Here is a 15,978-nt window from a genome sequence, read left to right on the forward strand (position 1 = left end):
GTAAGGGAGCTGTCATAAATTTCTGCCCCTCTTTGCACTATCAACACACAGCCCTTGTCCTTAGAGGGTTTTCCTCCCTTTTCTTTTGCCGCCTTATCTGTTTTGTTTCTCAAACCTCCCTGCACCATGCAGTCCCTCCTGTTCATAGGCCCTCTGTAACCAGTTGCCTTTTCCTGTTCCCTTCAAGCTGTTGCAATGACATTTATTAATCCTGTGACCTCAGAGCAGTTAAACCAATGAGACGAGGGAACTCAGCGTCAGGGGAAGACTTATTTACATACATCAAGTTGTGTGTGTGTACTTCTGTTAATATTTTTTGAGATGGGTTTTAGCAGGGTTCAGCGACCTTTTTCAGCCGTGGGCCGGTCCATCGTCCCTCAGACCATGTGGGAGGCCGGACTATATTTTGGAAAAAATATGAACACATTCCTATGCCCCACAAATAACCCAGAGATGCATTTTAAATAAAATGACACATTCTACTCATGTAAAAACACGCTGATTCCCGGACCATCCGTGGGCTGGATTGAGAAGGCAGTTGGGCCGCATCCGGCCCACGGGGCTTAGGTTGCCTACCCCTGGGTTTTAGCCTACACAGTGGTGCCTCGCAAGACGAAAATAATTCGTTCCGCGAGTTGCTTCGTCTTGCGATTTTTTCGTCTTGCGGAGCGCGGATTCCCCGGGTATTAACGGTTTTACGAAAAAGGAAGCAAACCCGCAAGATGTTTCCGTCTTGCGAAGCAAGCGCATAGGGAAATTCGTCTTGCAAAGCAACTCAAAAAACGGAAAACTCTTTCGTCTAGCGAGTTTTTCGTCTTGCGGGGCACCACTGTAATTCCCTCATAATCCTGGGTTGGGCAGGAATGGGGTTGTTGTGTGCTGTCAGAATTCAATGCCTCTGACTTCCAGTTCTGAACCCTCCAGGCGCAAGTGGCCTTTCTTCAGGGGGAAAGGAAGGGCCAAGAGAATCTCAAGACAGATCTTGTACGGAGGATAAAGATGCTGGAATACGCTTTGAAGCAGGAGAGGTGAGCCATGCCACACACCCGTGTGCCCCCCTTGTGATGGCAGAGTGGGCACCTCTGGGTTGCTGCCGCTGCTGGGCTCTCATTTTGGGAGAGGGTGGAGTTTCCCTCATGGTACAGTGGGGAGAGGCAGTCTGGATTCTTCTTTCCACTCCTGGTATCCTTGTGCGACAGTCGCCTCACCGTTGCATTCTGCACCCATCACCCGCTGTAAGGAACATGTGCTCATTTGATCCCGGTGTTTTGCTCCTAAGCTTTCTTCTGCTTCTTCCAGGTCAAAGTACCACAAGCTGAAATTTGGCACTGAATTGAACCAGGGGGAAAAGAAACCAGATATGTCAGAACCAGGTATCGTGCTCCCCGCCCCACCCTCGGGTGTCTGGGCATCTGCTCACTTGCACCTGTGATGTTCCTTTATCCTTCGCTGAGCCACCTGCCAGGACCTAAACAGGTGCTTCCACTGTTGTTCCCCTGGAATGGCAATGACATCCTCTCACAATGAGAGACATCCAGGAACCTGCTGCTACAGTTGTCTTCTGATGTGTCCACAGCTTTTTTGGTTCAGGCGGCTGGTGAATGAGAGCAGGGCATTCCTACTTAAGTAGTATCTTGCACAGACTTCCTCACCTTCCAGACATTCCAGGCTATGTCCAGTGAAATCTTACTCTTCCAACTTTTGGAGCTTGGATTTCTTCCATTGTTTGTTTGCTGTCTGGAAGTTGCCACAGGTGCCAGAACAAATGGAAGGGCTGCCCATAAGTATTTAAATAAATGTTGAGGCCGGTGCTTCGTTAGCAATAGACTCCCTTTTGCGTTGAGGGGAAGGAGGAAAAGGGCAGGAGGGTAGATTCAGGGAAGAGGCTCTAGCTCAGTGGCAAAGCTCAGGCTTGGCTTTGCATACTGAAGTTCACTCTCTGGCTGTCCTCTCAGACTCTGTGCTTTGTGTGCACGGGTAAAGCTATCAATAAATAATTTAATTAAAGCATTTTTTAACCCTCTCTCTAGCCAAATATATTCTTACAGTGGCCTTCAGATCAGTTAAGAATACAAGACAATCCCTGCCTTCAGGCTTTCAGTTGAAAACACTGCACAAAATGGCAGAGGGATTGGGAGGAGGAAAATAGTTATTGTTTAAAAGGCATAGCAGGTCTGGGAGAGAAAAACCTTCCTGAGGTCCTGGAGCTGTCCTAGTGACAGTCAGCAGAGACAGAGCTGGCCTGAATGGGCCAAAAGATCAGAGAACCTGGAAGAGGAGGGGAAATTTGCTCTCCTTGACCGCTGGAAGACTTTCCTAGTCCCGCTCTAGGCCGTCCATATGGTTTGAGTTTTTCTGGGTTTTTAAATAGCAAATTCTGGCCTTGCCATTTGCAAGGCTGAGAACATACTACAGAGGCCCATTCGCAACATGAAAAGAGTGCAACCTGCAGCGGCACGTCTGCGCACACATGGGTTGCAATTCGCCGTTCCTGCGCATGCCCGTGATGTCATTTTGCGCTTCTGCGCATGCGTGAGCAGCGAAACCCGGAAGTAACCTTTTCCGGAACTTCCGGGTTGCCGCGGGACGTAACCTGAAAGAACGTAACATGAAGCAAACGTAACGTGAGGTTTGACTGTAGTTTCCTTGTCAGCTGCTGATGGAAAGCTTTCCTCCTTTCGTCCCTAGTCTCGAATGGGCCAGCGGAACCGATCTCGTTGGAGAGCAACCAGTTCATGTGGAAGGAAGGGCGCCAACTCCTCCGCCAGTGAGTAGGGACTGAGCTCCTGGGGGAGAGCGAAGAGGCCCTGCTCTGTTGGCGGCCTCCCTCTAAGGCAGGCTTGTCCCGGGGCCTGCCAAGTTGCTCAGCCCTATACTGAAAGGCCCCTTTGATCGGCCTCCCCAGGTACCTGGAGGAAGTGGGCTACACGGACACCATCCTAGACATGCGATCCAAGCGAGTCCGCTCTCTGCTCGGCCGCTGCTCCATGGAACTGAACGGTGCTGCCGAGCCCACCGGCCTGGGGACTGGGCCTGCGCCGGGACCTGCTGGGCTGAATGGGGGCGAGTCTCTTCTCGTCAAGCAGATAGAGGAGCAGATCAAAAGGTACGTTATCAGTCACTTTGGCCATGGGGCAGCGAGGAAGAGAAGCTTCTTCATATGCCTTGTCCCTCCCCCCCTTCACAGCAGAGGGCCACCTCTGGGAGCCACACGCCTAGAGTATGCATGCCCAATTGTAACTTTCCCCCTTTTTAAATACAGTTTTTAGTGGGGGAGGGTTTTCACAAAAAACCTTCTGGCACACAGAGGATCTGTGGTCAGCGATTAATTTTTTAAAACGGCACATTTTTCAGGACCACAAAAAACCTTTTGGCATCACAGCAGAGGAAATATAAGAGCAGCAAAAAAAAAGTCAATGTTTACATTTTTCAAAAGAAGCAGCACATTGGGGGGTGGATTCAGCCTTCGAATGAGCCACTCCTGCTGCACTGGGTGTGATTGTTCTATCTGGTGCCCACCCTTGCTTCTCTCCTTGGCAAATGTCCCGAAGGAACGAACTGTGGTCCAAGCTCTGGAAGGGCAGATACAGTTCTGCTGGTGTCTTCTGTATTATATCACTGCTCTGATTGCCAGCGCAGGGTACATAGGACTTTCACCATAGAGCTGCAAGGAGGGGATGGCGCCCATATCTACATTCATTGAGGGTCATGGCCAGTGTTCTTTTTTCAGAGTTTGCATTTTTTAAAACCAGATGTTCAGACTCTGCGTTACTCTGATATTTTCCTACTTCCGTGGTCTGTGGCTAGCAGTAGGGAATGGAACACCCAGGGGGTGTACAGAGGAGACCTTTCGAAGAGCAGGTTCCTTAAGGCCAGGGGATGAGACTGGGCTGGCAGTCGTCCCTGTACAGGACAAAGGGTGTAGTGCTGGTGCCTGTGGAAGGGACTTTTCAGTGGTGGCCCCACATCTGTATTTTTTTTATGAAAGCGCGTGTAGATGCACCCTTTTTGCCAGGCTTTTGGATGAGGGGAATTTGTCAGCTTGCATTTATTAACAGTTGGATGCAGCTGTTTCAATTCTGAGTTGTATTTGTGTCATGTTGTTGTTGTTATTGTTTGGCAGTTATATTGTTCAATATGCCGTAAACCTCCCTGTGGCCTCTTGCGAAAGGTGGGAAATAAATAAATAAAATAAAAACCCTGGTCAGTGAAGGTTGTGCATAGCCTTGCGCTGTGGAGGTCCATAAAGTCATAAGTGACTGTGCTGATGGCTGTCAGTAGATCCAGGAATGGATCTACAAAAATCAGATTAGAGGAGGGAGTGTGAATATATATCCAGCCTGTTTTGGAGCTGATTTCATACTCCCCATACAACAATTTTCTGCTTCGTTTCTCCTGATAATGAGCATGCTTTTCTGTCTTCACATGAGGCAACCCTAGACCCCAATGTCTGTTGTTCTTCCTTACCCTTCTTACTTGCAGGAATGCTGGGAAGGAGGCAAAGGACCAGACCGGTGGCTCCATGATGGAGAAGATTCCCTTCTTGCAGGGCTGCGAGGAAGAAGACGACAGTGATGAGGAGAAGGACTTGGAAAGCCTGCCCCTGGAGACGCAGCGGCAACACAAGAAGCAGCGAGTAAAGGTATCCTCCCCTCTATGAACCTAGCAAAGAGATGGAGGACTTAGTTTAGCATCATGGAGGCAAGGGGGCTGGGCTTAGGTTTCTTGAAGGGAATTGGGGTTTATTAGCAATATAGAACAGAGGGCAGGGAGTCAGAATCATAGAATTGCAGAGTTGAGAGGGGCCCTTGAGAGCCATCTAGTTCAACCCCCTGCAATGCAGGAATATGCACCTTTCCCTTACTGGGATCGGACCTGCAACCTTAGTGTTATCAGCACCATGCTCTAACCAACTGAGCTATCTGCAGCTGCAAATATTTTATTTACAATGGTACCTCGGGTTACATACGCTTCAGGTTACATACGCTTCAGGTTACAGACTCTGCTAACCCAGAAATAGTGCTTCAGATTAAGAATTTTGCATCAGGATGAGAACAGAAATCGTGCTCCGGTGGCACAGCAGCAGCAGGAGGCCCCATTAGCTAAAGTGGTGCTTCAGGTTAAGAACAGTTTCAGGTTACGTACGGACCTCCGGAACGAATTAAGTACTTAACCTGAGGTATCACTGTATTTCTTAAACTTTTTAGCTTAGTTCTCCAAGTGACTTTCAGCAATTTATATACCACATGTGTGTGTGTTTATGTATGTACATATGCACCCACACACCCACAGAGTATAAGAAAAGGGGGTGTCGTACAATGCTGCAATCTATTGTTTAATATAACATTCATGGAAACAAACAAGCATTAACTATGCTCAAATAATAAACAGAGAATACTCCCACCCACTAATACCCCCCTTATAACCTACCCCCCCCCCCCAGAAGTCTAGTATCAGGCCAGCTATTCCATTTCAGCATACTCCTCCAGGGGTGGTCTGTCATCTCCTCCCCCTTTGTGGGAAGCAGGAGTAAGGCAAAACAGGCGTTTGGATTGTAGCTTCTATCCCCGGCTCTGCCAGGGCAGTGAAATCTCGTCCATTGGTTTCCCCCCTTTAGGCTTGTGGCTCCCATTCACAGTTGAGGCTGTTGTGTTGGCATTTTGCCACACTTTAAATACTCTTTATTATTTTAATGATTGTTAGAATGATGTCGGAATGAAGTTAAGTGGTTTTAGCAGCAATGTCATAAAGGAGTATGTAAAAATGGACGGTTATTAGGTGAGAATGCAAAGTTACAATATATTAAGGTAAAGGATTAAGATAAAAACAAGGAGGGAAAGGATTTGCTGAATTAACTAATTGAACTGGAATACAAAAAAAGGGAGGTGTGAGGAGGTCAGGGAAACAAGCAAATGAAAGACAGGACATGAAAAGATTGATATGTTTTTAACTGTTCCCCCCCCCCCTGTACTTTGTATTTTTTCTTTTTTTTTCTTATTTTGTAAGCTTTTTTTAAACTTTAATAAATATCTTTAAAATAAATAAATAAATAAATAAATAAATAAATAAATAAATAATAATAAATAATACTCTTTATTATTGTATTCAAGTTGAAAAAGCAAAGCGTAAATCTTCTCCTGCCAGTCTTTGCCCAGTGACATGCCCACAAAGGACTTGTAAGTCCACAGTGGTCTCAGGAATCTCTTTGTTGGGAACGGTGGGCCTGGGGGTTGGGCCTTTTCATTCTGTGCTCCGCCCCCCCCCCCCCGCTACTGTTCTGAGGACACAAAGGGACATGGATACCTACAAAACCCACCTGCAGCAGGCCATAAAATGGCACGGTCATGCTCCTTAGCTTCAGGCGGGCTGGTGCCCGTATCTACATGGCCACAATGCACATCCAAGCTCTGATTTGCCCCTGTCCCTCTCGGCAGCTCACCAACAAGCCCCTGATGCCAGAAGTGGAGGATGAAGACGACGACGAGGACTCCGAGGATGCACTGAGCGAGTTCGACTTCCTCGGCTCGGGGGAGAACGGCGAGGGGTCCGGGGACATGCGGCGAGCCGGAGATGGCAATGAACTTGGTAGTTACAGAGCTGCATCTAAGTTTCCTCTGCATCTGAAATGCCTCCTTGGCTACATGGGGGTTTCCTGATTAATTCCTCCTGATTGTGTCTCAGTCAGCTATCGGGGTGGAGATGTGGGGGGAAACGCCTGGGCGATTGACCACGGTTCAGCAGCTGGGTCATCACCAGTTTGCAGTGGCCAGAGGCTGGCTTGACCTTCCCCTCTCCAACTTCCCCTCTTCCAGTGTGGTGAGAGCCAGTGTGGTGTAGTGGTTAAGAGCGGTAGTCTCGTAATCTGGTGAACCGGGTTCGCTTCCCCGCTCCTCCGCATGCAGCTGCTGGGTGACCTTGGGCTAGTCACACTTCTCTGAAGTCTCTCAGCCCCACTCACCTCACAGAGTGTTTGTTGTGGGGGAGGAAGGGAAAGGAGAATGTTAGCCACTTTGAGACTCCTTAAAGGGAGTGAAAGGCGGGATATCAAATCCAAACTCTTCCTCTTCTGCAGAAAGCCGCCGGGTGAAGCTGCAGGGCATGCTAGCTGACCTCCAAGATGTGGATGGGCTTCCCCCGAAACCTTCCATGCCTGCAGCCATCTCCAGTCAACCCAGATCTCACGAAGGTGCAAAGGCTTGGTTTGTCCTTTATGCCCCGCCCCCTTTCCTTTTGGCTTTGTTTTTTGATTTTATTAAATTCATCCAACATTATCACAACACCATGCAGGTCAAGAAATACCCCACCTCTAACCCAGAAGCTGGTGCTCGGGCAATGCATGCAAAATAACAACCAAACAAGTTATTATCCCAGGCTGCTATTTGTATAGAAAGCAACGAACATTTTAAGTTACCCAGTGAAAGTTTTCTAATTTGTAGGGAAGTCCTCTACTTTCAGTTTTAGCCTTGGGGGTAATAAAGCCGTGCCATTCAGTCTGCTTCAAGCCTTGTGCCAATTTTATTTTATTTTAATTTTCCCACAAGCGCTGTTTGCCACACTTCCCTGTTGCCATCCAAAACAACCTACACCCTGCCCCGTTTCCTTTGTCCTGTAGCCGGCTCGTTGCCACACTCATAAGCTTTCCTCTCCCCTCCCCGGAACAGGTTCCCTGGGCTTCTCCTCGGATGTTTTTATAATGGACACCATTGGCGGAGGAGAGGTCAGCCTGGGAGACCTCGCGGACCTGACCGTCACCAACGACAATGAGCTAAGCTGCGATGTGAGTTGCGAGGCGAGTTCCAAGACTCGTCGGTTACCATTCCCGCCCCCCGCTGCCTCCTCAAGCCCTCTTCTGCTCCTCTGGCTACTGCCACAGGGGCAGCCTGAGCTGGGAAATACCGTATTTTTCGCTCTATAAGACGCACCAGACCATAAGACACACCTAGTTTTTGGAGGAGGAAAACAAGAAAAAAAATCTGAATCTCAGAAGCCAGAACAGCAAAAGGGATCGCTGCGCAGTGAAAGCAGCAATCCCTCTTGCTGTTCTGGCTTCTGGGATAGCTGTGCAGCCTGCATTCGCTCTATAAGACGCACACACATTTCCCCTTACTTATCAGGAGGGAAAAAGTGAGTCTTATAGAGCAAAAAATATGGTAATCTTCCATGAGTGGGAGGTGGTAAGGAAGCAGCACTGTAGCAGCGGGGCGAGGTTCGGGCTGGGGAGGGGCACCTGACTAAGCAGCCCCTCTATTCTTTCTCCTCCACCCCTGCCTCAGCTCTCAGACAGCAAAGATGCCTTTAAGAAGACGTGGAACCCCAAGTTCACCCTACGGAGTCACTACGATGGCATCCGGGCCTTGGTCTTCCATCACTCCGAGTCCGCGCTGGTCACCGCCTCGGAGGACGGCACGCTGAAGCTGTGGAACCTCCAGAAGACGGTGGCCGCCAAAAAGTGAGTGCAGGGAGGACCTGCTGTCTTTAGAGCTGGAAAAAGGCACACCAAGAACTCAGGCCAATATCAGTTTCAGTAGTGGGAGCGGTCCCGACTCTCAAATCAATAGCCAATTGTAACAAAAACTAATCCATTCAAAAGTATGTACAGTGGTGCCCCGCAAGATGGAAAACCCGCTAGACGGAAAATCCGCTAGACGAAAGGGTTTTCCGTTTTGGAGGTGCTTCGCAAAACGAATTTCCCTATGGGCTTGCTTCGCAAGACGAAAATGTCTTGCGAGTTCCAGTGGGTTTTTTCCCTTCCCCCCTTTTTCTAAGCCGCTAAGCCGCTTATCAGCTGATCCGCTAAGCTGATAAGCCGCTAAAAGCCGCTAAACCGCTAATAGCGCTAATCTGCTAAGCTGTCAATGGGCTTGCTTCGCAAGACGAAAAAACCGCTATACGAAGAGCCTCACGGAACGGATTAATTTCGTCTTGCGAGGCACCACTGTATTCTGACAAGGATTACAAACTCAAATAGAGATTACTAACTCAAACAGAGACTACAAACTCAAACTCATAAGGCTATGTATATCCAATTATGGATCAGAAACCAGTAAATTCATGTTAGTCCATAGTCAGATTTGATGTGAATGACTTAGTTTCAATCATTGAGCAGAAGTCAATTATGGATCAGAAACCATTGACTACTGATTTGCGAGTAGGGACCACTCCCACTATTGAAACGTATATTGGCCTGAGTTCTTGGTGTGCTTTTTTCTTGGCATATTTAATAACAAGAACTCCAACTTATTTAATGTCTTTAGAGCTGGAGCTAGCTGGCTCCCTCCCTGGAGAAGGGCAAGGTGGCTTAGCATGTCTCCGATCGCCAGTTACTGAGGAGTAGCGGCAGGGAAGGGTCCTTGCCCTTGCAGGCTTCCTGTAGTCATCTGGTTGGTGACTGTGGGAAATGCGATGCTGGAGGAGGAGGTCGCTCTGTGGTCCGGCCCAGCAGGTCTCTCATTACAGGGAAGAAACTGCTTTAGGCATTTCTGTGTGCCAGATGGATGCCCGTTTTGTGTCTCCGCCTGCCATGGCTCCCAGTCAAGGAATGCTGTAGGGCTGTGGAGAGTTGTACAGTCTTTTAACCCTCCCATTTCCCAGAGTTCTTGTGGGGATAGGGGAGAGATGGGATCCACAAAGTGGTTTAAACTTGTAGCGTCCCTGTGGGAGAGATGCCCCCAGGAGATGGTTCGTGGATTGCAAGAGGTTGGACTAGATCACCCCCGCGGGTCCCTTCCAACTCCCTCCGAATCTGTTACCATTACAGTGGTACCTCGGGTTAAGTACTTAATTCGTTACGGAGGTCTGTTCTTAACCTGAAACTGTTCTTAACCTGAAGCACCACTTTAGCTAATGGGGCCCCCCCGCTGCCGCCGCGCTGCCAAAGCACGATTTCTGTTCTCATCCTGAAGCAAAGTTCTTAACCTGAAGCACTATTTTTGGGCTAGCGGAGTCTGTAACCTGAAGCATATTTAACCTGAAGCATGTGTAACCTGAGGTACCACTGTATTATTAATAAAAATTTGTATACCGCCCTTTATCCATGGACCTCAGGGCAGCTCACAACGTAAAAACACGAAATGCATAATAAAAACAAGAACGAAAAGAAAGCAATAATCCCTAGTGATAGATTCTGTGAATCTGTATGAGGAAAGCATACAAAAATAACGAGTCACAGGCGATGAAAAGAGCTGCGGCACAATGAGAGTTGGAGCCCCCAACCTTCCCTTGGCTTCAGTTCAACCCCCGAAAGCCAGACGTCAGTAGTGCTTCCCCAAATCTTTGAAAAGAAACCCCCAGAGCTCTCCCTCTCCCATTCCCTTTGGTTCCGCATCCTTGTCTATGGGACTGTGTGCATTTGCTGTTTTTGCAAAATACAGTGGTGCCCCGCAAGACGAATGCCTCGCAAGACGAAAAACCCACTTGACGAAAGGGTTTTCCGTTTTTCGATGCGCTTCGCAAGACGAATTTCCCTATGGGCTTGTTTCGCAAGACGAAAACATCTTGTGAGTCTTGCGATTTTTTTTCTCTCCCCCCCCCTTTTTTCTAAGCCGCTAATAGCCTTTTAGCTGCTAAGCCACTAAGCCTTTAATAGCCGCTAAGCCGCTAATAGGGTTGCTTCGCAAGACGAAAAAACCACTAGACAAAGAGACTCACGGAACGGATTATTTTCGTCTTGCGAGGCACCACTGTATGACGCTGCCTTGTAGCAAGTCGGAGCACTGGTCGATCTCGCTTCCTAGTGACTGGCAGCACTTCCCTGGGAAGAGAGCCTTGCTCAGGTCTGCTACGTGAGGACCTTTGATTGGAGCTGTCAGGGCCTCCTGCACCATACCTTGCAGGTATCTTCCCCTCCACTCCCCAAAGTCAGAGGTTTTGATATATCTTGTATACCTGAAGGAGCGTCTCCACCCCCATCGTTCAGCCCGGACACTGAGATCCAGCGCCGAGGGCCTTCTGGCGGTTCTCTCATTATGCGAAGTGAGGCTACAGGGAACCCGACAGAGGGCCTTCTCGGTAGTGGCGCCCGCCCTGTAGAACACCCTCCCATCAGATGTCAAGGAAATAAGCAGCTGTCCTATTTTTAAAAGACATCTGAAGGCAGCCCTGTTCAGGGAAGTTTTTAATACATAACGCTGTACTGTTTTTAACACTTGATTGGGAGCCCCCCAGAGTGGCTGGGGAAACTCAGCCAGATGGGCGGGGTATAAATAATAAATTAATAAAGTATTATTATTATTATTATTATTATTATTATTATTATTATTATTATTATTATAAATAACTACACTAGGGTCCCCACCCCATGCATAGAGCTTAGGGTAGTGAACATGACACTCTCCTGTTTTTATCACTAAAGTGGCCTTAAGGTGTGTGGGGGGGGGGGCGGAAACCACAGCCCTCCATAAGCTGGTAATCTGAAGGAATGCTAATGAGTTGCACGTAAGCGCAGCCTGCAAGTGAGAAAAGCAAAGACGGCATGTAGATGTGTAGGCCACCCATCTGACTCTTTTGTCATCCCTTTCTGCTGTTACAGGAATGCAGCGCTCGACGTGGAGCCAGTCTATGCATTCAGGGCACACAGGTGTGTATAGGAGTCGAACAGGCGCAAGGGGAAGGCATTGATCCCTAGCTAACCTATCAGCTGCCCTAAAGCAGAACTGCCTGTTGGATTCCCCCTGGTGGGTGTCCGGGGAGCATTAGCGGGTACAGCCCCACCCTTGTTCCTTCCACTCCTTCTCATGCACCTGTTGCTGTTCCCTGCTAGGGGCCCGGTGCTTTCTGTTGCCATGGGCTGCAACAGCGAATATTGCTACAGTGGAGGCGCAGACACGAGGATCCGTTGCTGGAGGATCCCGGAACTTGGCATGGACCCCTACGATGGCTATGGTAGGGACAGGCAGGGGGGTGCCCCAAATCTGCCGCATCTTGTCTCCTTGCTTGCATTCTTTGATCTAGGGATGACTGCTGTTTTCAGCACAGTGACATTACATGGACAGGGTTTCGGGGTGCCTCGCCGCACCCTGCAAGTTTAGAATTGGGGACCAGGTTGGGTGGAGAGGCAGTATTGCTGACAGCCGGTTTTCACAAGGCTGGAGCCTCCACAAACCTATTTGCTGCCGGGTTGCAATGGAAACTGCCTGCATGTTTTGCGTGTTGGAAGGCAGAGCCTTACCTTTCCCGCCCCGACCTGGCCACAGTGAATCCATGCGACGGTCATCTCCAGGCTTGACTACTGTAATTCGCTCTACGCGGGGCTGCCCTTGAAGCTGTCCCAGAAACTCCAGTGGGTGCAGAATGCTGCAGCGAGGGTCCACACAGGGTCTCTGTCATGGGAGCATATTCACCCAGTGCTTTTCCAGCTGCGTTGGCTCCCAGTCGAGTACAGGGTCAGAATTAAGGTGCTGGTTTTGATCTTTAAAGCCCTTCACGGCCTAGAACCCTCGTACCTACAGGACCGCCTCTCCCGGTATGCCCCACGGAGGACCTTAAGGTCCATATATAGCAACACCCTAGAGGCCCCGGGCCCTAAGGAAGTTAGATTAGCCTCAACCAGAGGCAGGGCCTTTTCAACACTGGCTCCGGCCTGGTGGAATGCTCTGTCTCACGAGACCAGGCCCCTGTGGGATCTGATTTCTTTCCGCAGGGCCTGGCCCCCCTTTCTTTTTCCTTTCTCCTCCTATGAAGAAATTGCACCCTAATGTTTTAATGTTGCACCTTAATCTTTTAAATTGTATTTTAATCAACTTGTTTTTATTATTGGTTCTTAGCCACCCTGAGCCCGGTCTTGGCTGGGGAGGGTGGGGTATAAATAATTATTATTATTATTATTATTATTATTATTATTATTATTATTATTATTAGGTCTGGCCTTCTCGTGTGCATGGACCAGGAAGCAAAGCTCATGCTCTTCTCTATCCCTTGCCCTCCATTTGGCCAGAGGGCTAAAGCCAATGCGCCTATTGTGACGCATGCAGAGAGAGCTTCCCCAGTTGTGGAGCTCCATCCCAGTGCAGGGAGGCTCACCTGGCCCCTGCTCTGGCACGGGCATTTAAAGTTTCCAGGCTCTCTCTCTTTTATTTATGTTACTTGGATGTTGGCTGCATGATGCTCCTGTTTTTAAGCGTCGGGTTCTGTTTGCAGTTCTATTAGCCTCCCCTGCAAATACACATGTCAAAGGGGGAAATATTATATGCATGAAATAAATAACTTTGTTTGGGCCTCGGCTCCGAAGTATATGTGATGATCTAGGCCATCTGTCACTCCTGCGCGAAGCTTGAAAGGGAGGCAGGCAGCGCTAGGTTTTGCTTTTCTTCTTGTTCCTGGCCCAGACCCAAGTGTGCTCGGCAACGTCTTGGACGGACACACAGACGCTGTTTGGGGCCTGGCCTTCAGCCCCTTGAAGAACCGCTTGGCTTCGTGCTCTGCAGATGGCACGGTGAGGATATGGGACCCCAGCAGCAGCAACTCCTCCTGCCTCAGCACCTACACTGCGGACAGTGGTGAGCCTCCCCCTCTTTTTGACTGCGCTGGGCCCTTGGATCCTGCCGAAAAGCTTCTCATTCGTTTGTGGTGTGAACCTGCTCTGCCTTTCCCTCTCAAGCTCAGACCCCAAAGTGTTGGTGCTGACCTTTAAAGCCCTAAACGGCCTCGGTCCAGTATACCGGAAGGAGTGTCTCCACCTCCATTGTTCTACCCGGACACTGAGGTCCAGTGCCGAGAGCCTTCTGGCGGTTCCCTTACTGTGAGAAGTCAAGTTACAGGGAACCAGGCAGAGGGCCTTCTTGGTAGTGGCACCCGCCCTGTGGAACGCCCTCCCACCAGATTTCAAAGAGAAAAACAACTACCAGACTTTCAGAAGACGTCTGAAGGCAGCCCTGTTTAGGGAAGCTTTTAATGTTTAATAGGGAGGGACGCGGGTGGCGCTGTGGGTTAAACCACAGAGCCTAGGACTTGCCGATCAGAAGGTCGGCGGTTCGAATCCCCATGACGGAGTGAACTCCTGTTGCTCGGTCCCTGCTCCTTCCAATCTAGCAGTTCGAAAGCACATCAAAGTGCAAGTAGATAAATAGGTACCCCTCTGGCGGGAAGGTAAGTGGCGTTTCCGTGCGCTGCTCTGCTTCGCCAGAAGCGGCTTAGTCATGCTGGCCACATGACCCAGAAACTGTACGCCAGCTCCCTCAACCAGTAAAGCGAGATGAGCACCGCAACCCCAGAGTCGGCCACGACTGGACCTAATGGTCAGGGGTCCCTTTACCTTTATTTTAATATTCTGATGGAAGCTGCCCAGAGTGGCTGGAGAAACCCAGCCAGATGGGTGGGGTATAAATAAATTATTATTATTATTATTATTATTATTATTATTATGGCGCTCAATCTCTCATAGCAGCTAGAAGTTAATAACATCTGGAGCATTGAAAACCTCACATACCCTCAGCAGATAATTCAGGGCTTCTCCAAAAAGGGAGGGAGGGCTTCTTAAGAGGGATAAAGGTGCAGTGGCTCAGAGAAGAGTCAAAACAAAGATTAGGGATATATAAATCCTCAAGGTTAGGTGGAGATTCATCAACTCTGTGCAGTATGGCTTGGGCAGAGCAACTTCCAGTTCTCTCCAAATCCTTCCGACTGCTGTGGTCACCCTTGGACCATAGCCAGAACCCAGTGCCCAGATGCTTGTCTCTACCATCTTCTGCAGAGAACGGAATCCCTACCTCCATCACCTTCTCCGGTACCGACCCTGCACACGTCGTGGCAGCCTTCCAGACAGGATGCACAGTTCTCTATGATGTGGAAGCCAACTGCTCTGTCCTGACCCTGGAATCCAGGCCAGCCAGCGGTGAGTTGGGGCTGAGAATGGGGTGGGGCTAGCAAAAAAAAAAGTGTAAACATAACAAGAACAGAGAATCAAAAATGTTAACCATAAAGCATGACAACATAAAAGGACAAAATTACAACAACAACAACAACAACAACAACAACAACAACAACAACAACAACAAGGCGGCACCAGAGCTCCAAAGGGATAATAAAGCATTGGCTCATACAAAGATTCCCTTTATAAATAAAAATGATGTAGAAAAATAAAAGTCTTCTCCATCTGTGAGTTTCTGCCATTATTGAGAATAAAATGCAGAGAATACTTCACAAAACACATACATAAAATACATACCTGGACTTGTTTCGATTAATGTCTGCAGGAGACTTTGTGGATATTTAAGTTATAATTAGAAAAATCTTAATAATTATTCATAAAGGAAACAGTTTATAAGAAGTAAATAAGGAGGCCAGATACAGGATAATGGAAGTCTTTTATTTGGTTGTTGGTATTGTTGTATGTTATGTTTACTGTATGTTATGTTCACGTCTAATGAAGGTGGATTTGTATATTGGGGGGTGGGGGGGTTTGTGTTATGTTGTAAATAAAATTCCAATAAAATTAAAAAAAGAAAAAAGAAGAGAATAAAGGTTCTGTTTAGTCTGAAATGAGTCAGACACCTGCCTATATTGTTCTCTTGCACAAAGTGGGACATTTCCCCAAGCAGGAGTGTCATCCTAGCGAGTTAGATTGGGTTGCTTAGGACCAGGGGTTATGATGATAAACCAGCAACAGCGTTTACAGGTCCCTTGTTTAGAGGCTCCCCAAGAGTGGGTTGGTTTGTTGCTGGGTTGTAGTTTGGTGTGTGTATGTGTGTGTGTTACCATTGGAATACTGTGTACACAATTTCAAGGTAACATTACACTTCATTTCCACTTTATCTCACATGGGGCTCGAATCCACAACTCTGAGATTAAGAAGCTCACGCTCTACCGACTGAGCTCTTGCCGGGGTGTAGCTGTGGACAGGACAGAGGTGGGATAGGCCTGGAGATCTCGTGAGGAATCTAGAAGAGGATAGAGGGGGAAAACCAAAGTGCCTCGACAAAATTCAAAGATAAAATTTTGGAATTGGAACTGTGCTATAAGGGGCTTTTGGGTCCAAGAAGAGAA

The 15,978-nt window shown here is 48.5% G+C and overlaps 1 protein-coding gene and 1 long non-coding RNA gene across 3 annotated transcripts in view; one reads left to right on the forward strand and one right to left on the reverse strand.

The window, feature by feature from the left end:
• The window catches only part of LOC310851855, a 250,124-nt gene that overhangs the window by 12,322 nt on the left and 221,824 nt on the right, over window positions 1-15,978 (reverse strand). The gene's annotated exons all lie outside the window — the stretch shown is intronic.
• The window catches only part of STRN4 (striatin 4), a 195,592-nt gene that overhangs the window by 4,759 nt on the left and 174,855 nt on the right, over window positions 1-15,978 (forward strand). For both annotated transcript variants that reach the window (XM_083753770.1, XM_083753771.1), the window contains exons 2-14: window positions 925-1,028; window positions 1,300-1,373; window positions 2,689-2,767; window positions 2,906-3,106; window positions 4,483-4,642; window positions 6,435-6,585; window positions 7,073-7,186; window positions 7,662-7,777; window positions 8,274-8,449; window positions 11,528-11,575; window positions 11,759-11,880; window positions 13,323-13,493; window positions 14,687-14,827. In XM_083753770.1, coding sequence (XP_083609896.1) covers window positions 925-1,028; window positions 1,300-1,373; window positions 2,689-2,767; window positions 2,906-3,106; window positions 4,483-4,642; window positions 6,435-6,585; window positions 7,073-7,186; window positions 7,662-7,777; window positions 8,274-8,449; window positions 11,528-11,575; window positions 11,759-11,880; window positions 13,323-13,493; window positions 14,687-14,827 — 1,657 coding nt within the window. The remainder of the gene's footprint in view (window positions 1-924; window positions 1,029-1,299; window positions 1,374-2,688; window positions 2,768-2,905; window positions 3,107-4,482; window positions 4,643-6,434; window positions 6,586-7,072; window positions 7,187-7,661; window positions 7,778-8,273; window positions 8,450-11,527; window positions 11,576-11,758; window positions 11,881-13,322; window positions 13,494-14,686; window positions 14,828-15,978) is intronic.

The sequence above is a fragment of the Podarcis gaigeae genome (genome assembly GCF_964106915.1).
Source record: "Podarcis gaigeae genome assembly, chromosome: 8".
Lineage (NCBI taxonomy): Eukaryota > Metazoa > Chordata > Lepidosauria > Squamata > Lacertidae > Podarcis > Podarcis gaigeae.